The sequence below is a fragment of the Notothenia rossii genome, assembly GCF_949606895.1.
Source record: "Notothenia rossii genome assembly, chromosome: 6".
NCBI lineage: Eukaryota > Metazoa > Chordata > Actinopteri > Perciformes > Nototheniidae > Notothenia > Notothenia rossii.
In genome coordinates, this window is record NC_136909.1 from 59,211,173 (window position 1) to 59,227,079 (window position 15,907).

The following is a 15,907-nucleotide window of genomic DNA, read 5'->3' on the forward strand; positions in this document are numbered from 1 at the left end:
GTTGTGTCTAACTGTAAGCTTGTCACTCAGACTAACCTACAGTTAATTTAGCTGCTGGAGAAGAAAGATCAGGGGGGGAGGGGGGAAGAGAACTGTGGTTGATGGGCCACTAGTTGTGTAAATACACAACTGAGAGCTGCCGTTTCATTCAGACTGTTTAAAAAACGGTAACAACGGACTATTTTTCATAGCGGATGTATGTCAATTTAAATCAATAAAAACATTTTCTAAATCCATAAAAGCATTTCAATTAATATTAGGAGTCATGTCATTACTTTGTTGAGAATGTGGCCATGTAATAAGCGGGATAATTTGCAGCGACTTGTTCCTTATGGGGAAAATAACACCCTTCATCCAGATCAAGATCCCTCCGCTACGCGTTGGGATCCTGATCTGCCGACGAGGCTCCATTAAAATATAAATATTTTTAGTGAATTACGGAGTTTACGCACGTTAATAACGTTTTAATGAAGTTGAATACAGTATATTCATATTTGTCAGTGATTTCATGTCAATTGTGTGTGTGGGTGTGTGTGTGTAGAGGTGTGTGTGTGGTAAAACACTTTCATGAAGTGAAGGAGGTTTTCCTTCTATAAAACAGCAGTGGGCAGCAGTGAGTGTCACGGACATGAATTCATAGATCAAGGCAGACTGGTGCACACACTCTCCTGTCCTGCCAACACTGGCAGGACAGTAGGTGACACGCCCGTTCTAAGCCGTGTCCCTCACTCCTCACATCCCAAGCTGCATCCCCAAAAAGTGTATTATGTTGTTTTTCAGATGTCATGTTTCAATTGTGCTCTGTCTATGTTAAAAAGCCTCAGCCACCTTAATTCATGTAATAAAAACATCTCAGGTCAGTAACACTCAAAGCTAAATATGCAATAACATGTTCAGCTATGTTACTATTTATAATGTTATTGTTGTTACATCAGAAGATGTACATATTGGATTGATTTCTTAACTTACAGTAGGCTATTTTTTACAATGTGTGTTGGAAGGATTTATTAAATTACTATGAATATTGTCATTGTTGAAGGCTTTTAGAGAAAGGTGAATTATAATCCTGAATTATATAACATGTTATACCTAAAAACATAAAAGCCACAATAAATAAATCACAATTATTCTAGTTCTTTTTACCTCCCGTATTGCTTTCAACCCACCAGCTTTTATGGTGTTGTTGCGTCACTAACTGTAAGCTTGTCACTCAGAGTAACCTACAGTTAATTTAGCTGCTGGAGAAGAAAGATCAGGGGGGGAGGGCGGGAGAGAGCTGTGTAAATACACAGCTGAGAGCTGCCGTTTCATTCAGACTGTTTGTCAGTGATTTCATGTCAATTTGGCGAACATAAACATAAATTATCGTGGTGAAGATGATGATGAAATTAGGATTACAAATCGAGAGCCGGGCTGCATTTCCTCCCGTTCGTTTTTTTCGACTAAACAACATTATTTTGTTAAATAACAACATGGTGATGTTTTGTAAATGATTACATGTCTCTTATTTTGCACAGTAGTATGATATCTGTGACATATGGATCTTAATAAAGTTCCGCTGTACATCCAGCGTACTGTATCTGACTTTATTTCACATGAGCTCCAGTGTGGAACCCCACTGCACCCCCTGGTGGATCAATGATCCATTGCAGCTGGCTTCATTATAATTACATTTATTTATCACGGGGGAGGTTTCAAGTCAAGCTGGAGGTTTTCCCTTGAGCGAGGGCAGATCACATACCAATCACTGCCCTCGCGTTTCAAACTGTCTGAAATGAAGCGCTACATCTGTATAAGGCCAAAATAAAAATAAAAAAGTGCTTTGTGTTTTTCTTTTTTTTCAATAGTTTTATTGCCAAATTTCCTCTCAAAACTATTGCCTTCCTCCATTTAATTTGTCAGATATTTGGACAGACGGATGGATATGCACATATGGTTATCAATGACTGTTATCGTTGATGCCTACACTCTGTCTCTCTCCTCCAGGGACCTGAAGAATAATTTGATCAGTACGGTGGAGCCCGGGGCCTTCAGAGGTCTGCATGCTCTGAGGAGACTGTGAGTATGATCAAGGATTATCCAGGGGACAAGGGGAAAAGCAGTGTCTGAAGGATCCTACTGTCCATGGCTAAGAGAGGAATGAAACTGAGGCAAAGTGTTGATAAGATCATGTCAGCCTTTGCTGAGCTTTCTCTTTCCAGTTGATGCTAAAGAAAGGCACATTACTCCTTCTTAATCAAATTCTATGTAATTGTTAGTGGAGACCAGAGTTTCTCAAGCCCAGGACCACTTAACCAATAAAAAAACACTCGCGGACCACCTAACTCCACAAATATCAAAAAACACATCGTTTTTCTAGGAAAGATTAGATATCGCCATACAATTGTACAAACAAGTGGCAACATGTGTGATGAAGGTGTTGCGCTGGGCTATATCATGCAATTGAAAGTGAAACGTTACCTCGCTCCATTGCGGAGACATTGCCGCGAGAGTGCAGAAAATTTAAATTTATTTATTTATTTCAAATGTGAAATGTTACCAATATACTTGCGGACCACACTTTGAGAACCACTGGTGTAGACGCATTCAAAACCGGGGGCACTGTTCTGCAGGATTGTGTTCTTGTGTTGTGCTAGAGGGCACATCAGCAGGAAGTGTTAAGGACAGGGAAAGCATTGTTGCTTTACCCCTGCGCTGCTAGGGTACTCGCACATACAAAGCTGTCACTCCCACCCTCATCCACCTCCACTGGTTGCCGGTCAAGTCCTGCATAACATACAAAAGCCCTCCATGCCCATGCCCTCCAGTACCTATCGGACATCCTTCGCCCACATGCCCCACCCCGGAACCTGTGGTCTTCAGACTCTGGCGTGCTTAGCACCCGCCCCCCGCACCAACCTGCTAACCTTCGGGTACAGAGCCTTCAGTGTGGCAGCCCCCACCCTCTGAAACGCTCTCCCTGCGGAGATCCGCAACATCCCCACGCTTGACGCCTTCAAAAGGGCCCTTAAGACCCATCTGTTTACTAAGGCCTTTGGCCCCTAACCTATTTTTTGTTTTGTCTGTCTGACTGGTTGTCTGACTGCCTTTTCTTTTTATTATGTTTGTTTTGCCCCTGTTCTTCTTTGTAAAGCGACCTTGGGCCTCATGAAAGGCGCTCTATAAATCCAAGCCATTATTATTATTATTATTATTATTAGTTCACTTCTTCACTGAGATTTCCAGAATTAGAACCACTGATCTTCTGCCAGTTGGGGTGTGTGCATTCACACATACTAGTCCGTTTTCTGGTGCGCACCAGACGAGAGTTTGTTATATTGTTTCATTTTTCAGAAGGTTCGGTTTGCGTTCACACCTAGGGTTCACACGGGCAAAACTCAAATGGTCAAATTTCTACCGGAGCCTCCGCCATGGAGCATCGGCAATTTTGGCAGATTATTCTCATGCTGCTATTAATCTGGAGATCAACAGACACTAGCGGCCCACCCATATGATTATATAATCAGACAACATCCATTAAAAAACATTATAGCACATAATGAGACGTTCTGCAGTAAGGAGGGGCGTTTCACCGACGACAGGGGTTCTAACTTTTATGTAGTTGACGGATAATTTTTACTTTACACAACACTGTTCAACACTTCATTCTGCTTCACTCTTTAACTAAACAACCGCGGATGTCTTGAAGGACTCTTTCACTAAAGATTTTGAAGACATCCGCGTTCTTGTGACACGTAAATACTACGCTTCCTATGTTTTGGGTTGGACTGCGTTCACACCAGTAATGAACCGCTCCAGAGTTCGCAAGCAAGCGCTCCGAGAACACCTCTTTTAGCGGACCAGAGTCCGGTTGTTTAGTTCACTTAAGAGGTCTCGGACTGTGTTCACACCGACCCAAATGAACCGCACCAAGCGGCTAAACGCACCAGAGTTTGATTCAACCGGATTATACAAGGAAGGTGTGAACGCACCCTAGCGAGACTTAGTAACGTTTGCTGAAGGCACATTGGATTTCTTTCTGTTTGCCTTAATCCTTGAATTAGTTGCATTAAAGGCGCAATAGGATGTGGATTTTGGATCTGATGTTAAACAACATTTGAACTCCATTAGGCAAACTGACGCAGAAATCATTCACACACATTGGCTGTAGGATTTTTCAAAACGGAATGTAAATTAAATACACTTTGATTAAGCCAGCAACGCTGAAGGTTCACAACATGAACAATGTATTTTTATAATAGCAGTCCATTAAGAGTCTCCCTTCTGTTGTTAATACCAAAATCATGTGAGGCAGTAAAAAAGAGAAAAGTGTGTATTGAAATGAGCAAGTGTGTTTTTTTCTTATGAATTAAATGTAATGAATAATATTTAAACTAAAGTTAATTTTGAACTATCTCTTTTAAAAACACTTTTTTGTTTTCATTCATATAAAAAAACAGATTAAAGGCTCACAATTAAGCCATGTATTTCTTCTTAATCTTATTCTGCCAGTAAGAAAAAGTGTATGTGTGGAGCAACTAATTAAATCATATATTCAAACTCACATCATATATTCAAACTCACATACAACTGCAAAAAAATATTTGTTGCCATGTAAACAAACACACACACACAACAAAAAGATTTGCCTGTACAAAACAAGGATAAGGGTTTTTCTCTTTGTTTTGGTTTCTCCTACTCAAGTCATTTTCCCGGCCATTACTCTCCTCCTGGCTTTCTACATTTAGGCTCCAGAGTGAGTGACATGATTGCAGGCTGATGGTTAGTGGGGTCTTGGTTGGCAGGGATGCAGGCACTGAGCTATCCGTGCTGATTCGGGGCGCGTTCTCGCCAAGCTCGGGGAGCAGCAGAGTGCTAATTTAAGTCCTCCCCAACTGGTGATTACTCGAGTGCTCTGCTTATTTTCCCACAGCTGCTCCAGCAAAGCAGCTCTTTAATTACGGAGTGCAAGGGCACGGAGCCATGGACGCGACAGCGCTTAGAAACTCTCACTGCGCCTGCACGTGTTAGTGTGTGTACGTGGGGGGATGTGTGTGTGCCAACAATGGGTATAAGGCGTAAAAGGTCACAGAATGTCAGGACAGGAAGTTGAGTAAATGAATGAACGTGGTTTACTAACAGTTTTCCCAGATGTTCTTTGTTTTTTACAAATGGGCAATGCATACAGACACTGTTCTACGTTGGGCCATGGGAACTACATTATCAGACATATTCTCTATAAAGCTGATATTTTTCTTCTCTCTTTATCTATTCTGTCCAACACAAAAGGGATCTGTCCAACAACAGGATCGGCTGTGTCTCGCCTGAAATGTTTCTCGATTTGGGCAGCGTTTCAAAATTGTGAGTAATCCGGAAATTAAAATCATACATTGCACAGCTTTATGCTTAACTTTCTGTATTTACCGTATGTGGTGTTTGATATGGATTTAGTAGGATTTAAATGTATAACAAAATACCGTTGGGTGGATTTAGAGCGTGTGAAGAGTGACTGAATGAATGTCTTTCCCACCAACAGGAATCTATCTGGGAACATCTTCTCCACACTGACTGTGGGAATCTTCACGCACCTTGTGGCTCTCAAAGTGCTGTAAGGACACCACATATACTTATCATGAGCATCACACTTTGAGTCCTCTAAGTTGTGGCTTAAAAATATATTAAGACCTCATTATTTACTGAGTCAAGGAGATATTAGCTTTTGGCATTGCAGATATGTTGACTATAGCAGGGAAGGCAGAGGTGTGACTGATTATATCTAAACTGTTAAACATCATTACTAGATGTTAATTGTTAAACTATTGTAGGATAGTTTTAAAGGTCTTATCATCATATGCAAGACATAACACAAGAATGCAGGCGTACATATTTAATTTTAGACTAAATATGTTGTGAACAACTACAAATCTAGCCACCCAAAGCAAGCTAATTCAGGTGAGAAGAGATGTGCAAACATAGAGGTAGCATCCATGTTTTCCTATTTGGAAATGAAAACAAATTGGACATTAAAAAAAGGCTTTTAATAAGAGTACAACAATTGATTATTTAATGTACACTAAGGCAATTTTGGTAGAATTGATAGGACATTGTACGAATACGGCAAATGTATCGTACAAATACGATTATTATTGTACGAATAAAATTATTACCGTAACGCTGCTGTCAAATGTAGGTGAATCAGTGAAATAATCACACGTATGCCCTGGAGCTGCTATTAAATGAAACCGTTATTACTTTGAGGAATTGCACCCCGCTTTTCCCTGTGATATCAAACTGTCTGCATTATTGAATACAGTCACTCAAATGAACTTGTTAAGCCCCAAGGTCCCCGCCGGCGGGGACCCTGTTTTTTTTTCAGGACACTGTGTCTCAGGGGATCTTAATATTTAAGAACCTATTAATGTGTTAAACCAGATTAACAGAAATAATCTCAGCTAACTGACGATATAAACCATTTTTACCAAAACAAAACACAAGTGTCATAAGAAGCATCTAAATGAACCCTGAGCGAAAAATGCTAACGGACATTGACACAGAACTCAAGATAAAAGTACCCTTATTACTTATCGTAGCTGCATATACAAGATATCTGATTAAAGCTGAGGTTCCACAGATTATTTAGGTATATAGTATCATCACTGAGTTATCCGAACTTGCGACAGGGGAATCAAAGACAGACATCACAACACGTACCTTTACATAGCTTCTAGGGAGATCGTCTCACCGTAGCTGTTAATCTGATCAAAAGACGTGTTCAATGGCATTAAAACGAGAAAAAACGCGGCTGAATCGGTTAATCCATAGGTTGATAAAGTTTTGGGGCAATAATTGGAATTATTTATAATCCATAATTCCATTTTTATGTAAAAATCGCAGAGCAAAAGTTAGCTGCTAATGGTAGCCACCAGAGTGGCTGCTGCTTCCGGTCTTGGCTATGCAGCAGTATAATACACACACATGACCAAATAAGGACTATTTTGGAGTTCCCCTCGATTCCATTGGCTCTGACGGTTATGTCACATGTCAAAATCTAGCAGGGGGAGCCAGAGATATGAAAAATCCACCCAAATGGCCCCAGAAGAGGTTTTATTTAGCTAAATCTGTCTAAAAATGTCAAATATCACTTGTTTTGCACCAATCTTTATACAGGGTACTTATGATATGTTGTACTTTGGATTCCTAAAGCTTTTAGTCTACTAACCCATCATCCAAGGTTGGTTTTCACTATAAGTACAAAATATAATTTGGACGGACACTATAATTTACAGTTTTTTACCATGTTCAATCTGAATTTTCTTTAAAATAAAAAACATCTATATTGAATCTGACTTTTCTACATCCAACTGACAGGTTTATCATTACTTTGAGAAAAAAGATTATTAATTTAACCCTTTTAGAAGGGAAGACATGATCATTTGTTCTGGGAATGTCATTTTCGAGCCTGAAACCTGAAAAACAGGCTCGGGGTTTAACAGGCAACAACACAGATGGCAACTGTCTCTGGTTTTCCCATCAGGCACTTCAGCACAGAGACTTTGTTCTGTGACTGTCAGCTGAAGTGGCTGCTTCTCTGGGCTCGAAGCAACTCGCTGAAGATCGGCAACGACACGGTGTGTGTGTTCCCCACACACCTCCACGGACTGGAGTTTCGCAACCTTCGTGAGCAGCAGCTCAGATGTGGTGAGGACATACAACAACTTTTTGTACGTTATAAATACAACATCTGGGTAATCGCTGCCTTTTGCTGTTCAGTGTGAATGCCCTTTAATGAAAGTAAGTACTTATGGGATGGGAATTGAGACACGGCACAGCTGTAGGGTTAGCCTTGTGGCTAATACTAATGTCACAAATCTAAAATCATTGGCAAATATATACAGTATTTCCCTGGGCAGCTTGTCCAAAGCAGAAGCATCTTACCAAAACTCAAGTTTTACCCAAAAGAGATAGGACTTTAATTTAAGAGAAGAAAACGGAACTATTGTACACATTGCACGACATACAAGAATAAGACCGAGATTAACAGTAAACCAGGATTTAGAGATATAAATATAATCTTAACTAATGAGGAGATAAAATGCTGGTGTACAGGAGGTCAAGTGGTTACATGGCTGATCCAAAAGGCGGTTAAACCATGGATGTATAATAAGAACTGGATACAGCGTGGGAGGCGGGCCTCATTCATAGGTTACAGACTTAGGCGGCGCGTGAGGCTCAGGTTTGGGAAGGCTAAATAACTTTTTTTTTACCTGAAGCTGCCCGCCTCTGGCGTCTATAGAAAAGAGATCAACTCAGTGTAAGCACCGCCTGCTGACCAATCAGAGCTCAGTGTGCAGAGTTTAAATCTATCAAGTCATGTTACAGGATAAAGGAAATACAGTTTAAGCTGCCGTAGCGTATGCAGAGAACACGCCGACGTGTCACACTTATCATTCATATCACATCATCAATCAGATCATCGACCATATAATATCACAATATTTCCTTATCTGAGTCAGCTTCTCGAGCCGTATCTGGCAACACATCCTCACTCCCAGGTCGGCCTATGTTGACGTTATGTCAAGTCCCCTGTGACTGCTTTTTCCAACGCAAGGGGGCGGCCCTTAGCGTACATTTTCAACTTTCCGGGATGTCCATAGGCTTCTATATAGCTCCCTAAACGTATGTTGTAGACGACTTGAGATCGCGAGCGAATGCTACCCGCGAGACATTCTCACAGCGTTTATCAACCTTTTTCTAACTCAATATCAAGCCACACTTATTGTTTTTACTTCTTTATTTTAATTGAATAATGTAGGACTTTTATTGCTGTCAGTTATGGGGAGAGTAGGGGCTCAGAATACTGAAATCTGTATTGTTTCTGCATTGTTTCCTTCTAATTTTGTTTGATTAATAAACACAAGTTTGAGTCCGTCAGGAACGAGGGTCGGAGCAGCTCATAGCAGCTAATTTGCTTTAGAGAATTTTACACCCGGAAGTAAGTATTCTGTCCGCTTCGCTTAACAAACCCCGTGATAGTCCTCAAGCTCTGTGATTGGATGTTTGAGTGTGTGCCGAGGGTTACGCCGAGCGTCGAACAATACTTTGAAATGGGATGGAACCACGGCAGACTGTCCACGGGTTGAACGGGTCCACCCCTGTCGCCCCCTCCCCCACCCCGTCCCCAGAACTACACATGCTGGCTATTGTGTGTTTCGCAACATGTTTAACTTCTATGGCACGTCTCTACTGGGAGTTTTAGTTTTAAAAGACGTTTTCATATTTCCCATAATAAGAAGTTGCCAGTATTAAACTGTGTACATCCCTGGAGGTTTAGGGGATAGGAACACTCACATTTAAAACATATAATTAATACATGGGTGAAAATTGCTTGGGCCCATAATGTGCAGCATTAATATATACCCACATGCCAGCTAAGGTCAGAAAAGCTTTATTTAACAGCTGGTCTTATGTCTGTGACCCCTCCTGTTGTTAATTGATAAGCCTGAAACATGCACTTATCAAGGTTCAGAGGCAAATTTGGCAGTAGCCATCGATCATTTTAAGATAAGATATACTTTATTGATCCCAAGTTGGAAACATTTGCGTTACATCAGCATGTGTAACAGTTGTAAATATGCAGTGGTGTTTATTTGTAAATCATTTAGTATAATCACACAAATTCTGTGTTTTATTGAATAATTCAATCCGTCAGGACCGAGGGTCGGAGCAGCTCATAGTAGCCTGTTGCTTTAGAGAATTTTACACCCGGAAGTAAGTATTCTCTCCGCTTCGCTAGAACAGCCAGGCAACGCAATCATTTACAAACTCGTCAACTACAACCCTAATTATATTTAAAAACCTTTTAGAAGGCCTCACGAAATACTTTAATGTAAATTTAAATTTAAATGTGAAGGGATGTGTGTAATGTGGTGATTACATTATTCACCCACGGATCTATGGGTTGGGGTATTGTTCCACACGGACATTTTTGTTTACCGGACTTCCTGTTTATGTGAAATACGAAAACATTTTTTTAAAATAAAATGATACTTTATTCCAAGTTTGCTTGATTTTCTCTTTGGAGGTCATCACATAACGGCATTGTAATACACGGTTCGGCTGCATTAAATATTACATATCTGCCGTAGTTCGCTATTTATAGAGCCCTGATGAGAAGACTTCTAGACAAACATGAACAACTGCCGCCGAAACTGAATATGTGACGTGGATCATAAATATATCAGCAAATAAACAAAATCTTCAATTTCTCTTCTCTTCAATAAGTGTCCTTGCAGTATCAATACTAATTCGGCTGACTTTTATATTTGATCCAATCAGTATATTGGTATATTTACTAGGGCCGGGACTTTAACGCGTTAATTAAGATTAATTAATTACACAAACATTAACGCGTTAAAAAAATTAACGCATTTTAATCGCACTTATTTTTGCCCTGCGGAACGTTTCTCACTGGATGAGCTTCAGGCGTATGGATTATACTGGAGCACCAACTAACGTTCATGACTTCAGACAACAACAAACCACAGTGAACAATAGTCAAACATGAACGAAGAAGCTGATGAGACCGCTTTGGTTGGCCCCGTGGATGGGAAATTTCGTTTTAAAAACGGACGGATAGAAGCGTTGATAAGAGCACGGTTGTATGCAAAAAGGAATTCGCATATCACTGCAGCACATCAAGCCTCAAGTATCACCTCAATGCAAAACATACAGCAGCTAGCGTGGAAGCTAGCGTGGACGTTAGCCCGACTCCGAGTACAAGGACCCACACCATAGTTGCCCTCAGAAATCGGGAGCATTTCAAAATGCAAAATTTGCGGGGGGGGTGCTAGTGGATCGCCGGAGCTGTTAGATTAACATTAACATGCTTATTGTAGTTTTAAGTGCACTGCCTTGCGGCCTGTAGCACCGTCCTTGATGAAGCATATGTGTGGACTGGACCTGCATTTTACAGGAAAGGAGTGAGCAGAGAGTAGAGTAGTTGTCGATTCTTTTATCTGTTTTCTGTGAATATCTGCCTTACCCTCTCAGACTTTGAGTTGCGTGCGCTACTAAAGAGACCTGTTACCATGGAAACCAAACAATGGTGTAGCTGTATTAAAGTCAGAGTGGAAACAGTCGTGTGTAAATCTGATTTTGTCAGAAATCGGGAGAAATGCGGGAGAAATATGACACCGGGAGAGGGCAATGAAATCGGGAGTCTCCCGCGAAAATGGGGAGGGTTGACAAGTATGACCCACACCCAAACCACACTCAACCAGATGACTGGTTTCAGGGCCAGGATAACTAAGTCCACGTCTGAAAAAATAACCAGCTCACTGGATTGCACTCGACTGTAGACCACTTGGAGTGGTAGAAGATAAGGGGCTGCAAAAGGTACTACAGATTGCATCGTCTGACACAACATATGAGCTGCCATGCAGAAAGACAGTGACAAAAAGAATCCAGTAGCTTTATGACAATGAAAAGGAAGATAAAGAGAATTTATTGGAGAAAGCCGAATTTGTTGTCCTGACTGGAGATCATTGGACCTCGGTAAGCAATTCAAATTACCTCTGTGTGACGGCACACTTTATTGACATCTTCTCACTGTTCTCAGGTCAAATATTTATATGTGATTAAAAATGCGATTAATTTCGATTAATTAATTACAAAACCTCTAATTAATTAGATTAATTGTTTTAATCGAGTCCCGGCCCTAATATTTACACCATAACGGTGCACAGCTGATAGAAAGGGACACCTGGTGGTTAAAGCACGTTATTGAAATGTATTATTTTTATTATTAGATATTAATAGGAGACACAGACAGACAAACTCATTAGGCTTTATTTAAACATTAAAGAAGGTCTTATTTTGAATAAGAAAAAAGCTTTGGGGGTATACATATTAAGCCTGACAAAGTACTAATATATTGCTTTACTGCAATGTTAACCACTGTATGTTTAAGCACTTATTTTTAACTGATATTATACATATGTATTATACTCTTATAAGATGTATAGATAGTATAAGAAATCTGCAGAATACGACAGTTTAATGGTGGAGGTATACACACATATTGATAGATGTCTTGTAATGCACTGTTGAGGAACCTGCGACCCAAGTTTTTCATATCCGGCCTTGTCAGGTATTGAACAATCAATAAATAAAGAACACAGAATTATTCAATAAAACACAGAATTTGTGTGATTATACTAAATGATTTACAAATAAACACCACTGCATATTTACACATGCTGATGTAACGCAAATGTTTCCAACTTGGGATCAATAAAGTATATCTTATCTTAAAATGATCGATGGCTACTGCCAGATTTGCCTCTGAACCTTGATAAGTGCATGTTTCAGGCTTATCAATTAACAACAGGAGGGGTCACAGACATAAGACCAGCTGTTAAATAAAGCTCTTCTGACCTTAGCTGGCATGTGGGTATATATTAATGCTGCACATTATGGGCCCAAGCAATTTTCACCCATGTATTAATTATATGTTTTAAATGTGAGTGTTCCTATCCCCTAAACCTCCAGGGATGTACACAGTTTAATACTGGCAACTTCTTATTATGGGAAATATGAAAACGTCTTTTAAAACTACAACTCCCAGTAGAGACGTGCCATAGAAGTTAAACATGTTGCGAAACACACAATAGCCAGCATGTGTAGTTCTGGGGACGGGGTGGGGGAGGGGGCGACAGGGGTGGACCCGTTCAACCCGTGGACAGTCTGCCGTGGTTCCATCCCATTTCAAAGTATTGTTTGACGCTCGGCGTAACCCTCGGCACACACTCAAACATCCAATCACAGAGCTTGAGGACTATCACGGGGTTTTTTAAGCGAAGCGGAGAGAATACTTACTTCCGGGTGTAAAATTCTCTAAAGCAAATGAGCTGCTATGAGCTGCTCCGACCCTCGTTCCTGACCGACTCAAACTTGTGTTTATTAATCAAACAAAATTAGAAGGAAAAAATGCAGAAACAATACAGATTTCACTATTCTGAGCCCCTACTCTCCCCATAACTGACAGCAATAAAAGTCCTACATTATTCAATTAAAATAAAGAAGTAAAAAAAATAAGTGTGGCTTGATATTGAGTTAGAAAAAGGTTGATAAACGCTGTGAGAATGGATCTGCGGGTAGCATTCGCTCGCTATCTCAAGTCGTCTACAACATACGTTTAGGGAGCTATATAGAAGCCTATGGACATCCCGGAAAGTTGAAAATGTACGCTAAGGGCCGCCCCCTTGCGTTGGAAAAAGCCGACACGGGGACTTGACATAACGTCAACATAGGCCGACCTGGGAGTGAGGATGTGTTGTATCTGGCCGTGCAACCATTACATTGTCACATATACTGTGTGCAGAAGTATTATTTTAAGCAACACATTAAGTTGACGATACACTCAAATGTAATTAAAGTCAGATCCACTCGTGTCTTGGATGGGGCAGTGATATCATAAAACTGTTGTACGCATTCAAACACTGTAGTTTATTTACTTTTTAACCAGTTGTTATATATTCACCTTGCAGGTGCAACTATGTGGCTTGTATACTGCATTATATGTTTATGTCATGGATGTTTAGAGTTCATATTTGTCAATTATTAGTTTATTTTCATTAATGAAGTATGATACTCAATGAGAATGGGGGAGAGATGGGCCGGCAGCAACACACAGCAAAGAAGAATTACCAAAACTAAACAAAGTGATTTTATTTATTTATTAAAATTATAACTAGAATCCGAAAAAACAAGGGAAGCTTGACTTCCCTTGGCCTCCAAGAGAAAACACCACTGCTAAATACATAACAAATGATAGAAAAAAAACTGAAGTTTTGTGTGTTTATAAAGAAAGAATAGCTATAATCTTATTTGTTGGAGTAATTGATCCTGACTTAATTTAAGAAATTAAATCATCTTCAGTTTGAGAGTCCATTTTTGCAGAGCCAATTATTTCATTCACGTTGAATTGTTTCTCAAATGGTCATTTGCTGAGCTCTGACAGAGAGTAATCTTTAAGAAAAGGTGTATCTAGAAGATAGAGGAATGACTTCTGACTGTCCTGAGACTTCTAATTAGCAATAAACGGTTTAATTTTGCAAATATTGCATTTCAAGTGGTTGGCACAATGTGAACATGATTAAGTAGATCTATTCTGATAATAGCTTTTCCTCTCTGCTGTTATCTCTCCACCTGCTGTTTCTCTGAACTATTTGACAAGCCTAATATAAGGTAATGATATATTGCCAAATTGCTTAGAGAAAGCCCCAGGCATAAATGGTCTCATGATACAGTATTTGTGCAGTCTTTGCCCTCTCGTGTACCACTTGTGTTGCATCAGCAGTAACTCTTAGAGTCTGAGGAAGGAGCTTGTTCAAAACCTCAGAACAGCCGATGGAATGCTGTGCTGGGGAAATAAAGGAGCCTTGCTATTCTCATTACAATTTCTGTCAAAGCACTTTCAGTTGAGCATGTAACACTTAAGCTGGTGATTGATATACTGAAGTTGTTCGTGAAGGTGGTAGACAAGCAGTTGAGTTGCTCAGTTTGAAGGAATGAGTCCTAGCATGTTAGCTTGTTGCTAATATAAACTATTTGGTATTATAAGCTCAAGAGTTTATGTTTTAATCGACAACATAAAACACCTCTGTATACAGCCCATGTGTGAACTCTGAAGCTTTTCCATGGTTTGAAAAAGGCTAAGTGGCTAAATTAGACTGCTAACCTTTAGCCTTTAGTTGAATGGTTTTGTCGTAATGCCATTCTGGTTTGTCTTTGACCTAACGTTAGCTTTTGACTTCTTGTGATTTAAGAAGTCAAAAGCTTCCAAAATCATAAATGTGTTATTCCTTTGTGAAAATTGTCCTGTAAAGCAATAGCCAATGTGAAATTATTCTAAATGTTTGTTTGCCACACAGCCCTTTTACTTTAATATATCTAAAATCCATTGGAAAAATACAATTGCCTTTCTGCTAACTGTCCATTTGGCTAACTCAAATTGTCATCCCAATGTTGCTGTATGTGCACCAAGAGTTTAGTTGAAAAGTATCCCAGCAATACTTTTTCTATAATGATAGTTGGAAAATGGGCATTTTTTTCAAAATTTCATTTTGTGTTTTTACCTAAACAAGAATGCTGGAAAAATCTAAGGAAGAAAGATTGCATTTTATGACAAATATAATTTAAGCAGTGTTGTATGTCTTGCTTAAAGAGGCTGACAAAAGTCTAAAAAAGGCCATCTTTATATGCACGGTATTTGAAAAATTGGCTCTATAAGACTAATTAGAATATGAATACATGCATTGTTGCAGTGTGCTGTCTATCAGCCGACAGTGCGCCAAGCAGAACAAAATGGCCTTTTTGCTGACTGGCTAATACTGTAAAAATAAATCCAAGAGTCTTTATGTTCTTGTTTTTCTGAGAGATACAGACAGGCAATCTCCCCCCCTCCCTCCCTGTCTCCCCTCTGTTGCTCTATCTCTCTGCTCAGTGCAGTGGCGCACAGGAGAATTGTATCTCATGTGTGATAGAATCATCGTCCTCTTCTCCTTACATCTGCAGCATGAAGGGATATTGCTCTGCAATGAAAAAAATCATTGGTCGGTACTGGGTAGGCTACCATACGCGTTTGTGTGTATGTGCAAAGTGAGGTGGCATTATATGAAGATGCACATTATGCATTAGGGGGCTCAAATTTATTAAAGGCTATATTCAAAGATCATAACAAATATGCCCATAATGACTACTACTTCACTGTTAAAGAGATATTACATTGTATGTTATCAAAACAAACCCATGACTAAGGGAGTAGGTTTCATCTTAAAATTGTTGGGTGACAAAATTGAGCGTCATCACTTAAAGGGGCCTTAAATCTGCAAATCTTCAGGTTCGTTTTAGCTTTTAGTGTCTCTAC

General features: G+C 39.8%; 2 protein-coding genes across 2 annotated transcripts in view; one reads left to right on the forward strand and one right to left on the reverse strand.

The window, feature by feature from the left end:
- The window catches only part of LOC307042245 (uncharacterized protein), a 492,007-nt gene that overhangs the window by 222,540 nt on the left and 253,560 nt on the right, over window positions 1-15,907 (reverse strand). The gene's annotated exons all lie outside the window — the stretch shown is intronic.
- LOC307042868 (adhesion G protein-coupled receptor A2-like) overlaps window positions 1-15,907 on the forward strand; it is a gene marked incomplete at its 3' end in the record, with an annotated part of 148,307 nt that overhangs the window by 115,217 nt on the left and 17,183 nt on the right. Inside the window, exons 3-6 of the mRNA XM_079687032.1 lie at window positions 1,987-2,058; window positions 5,269-5,340; window positions 5,516-5,587; window positions 7,514-7,677. Of these exons, the coding sequence (XP_079543158.1) occupies window positions 1,987-2,058; window positions 5,269-5,340; window positions 5,516-5,587; window positions 7,514-7,677 (380 nt within the window). The remainder of the gene's footprint in view (window positions 1-1,986; window positions 2,059-5,268; window positions 5,341-5,515; window positions 5,588-7,513; window positions 7,678-15,907) is intronic.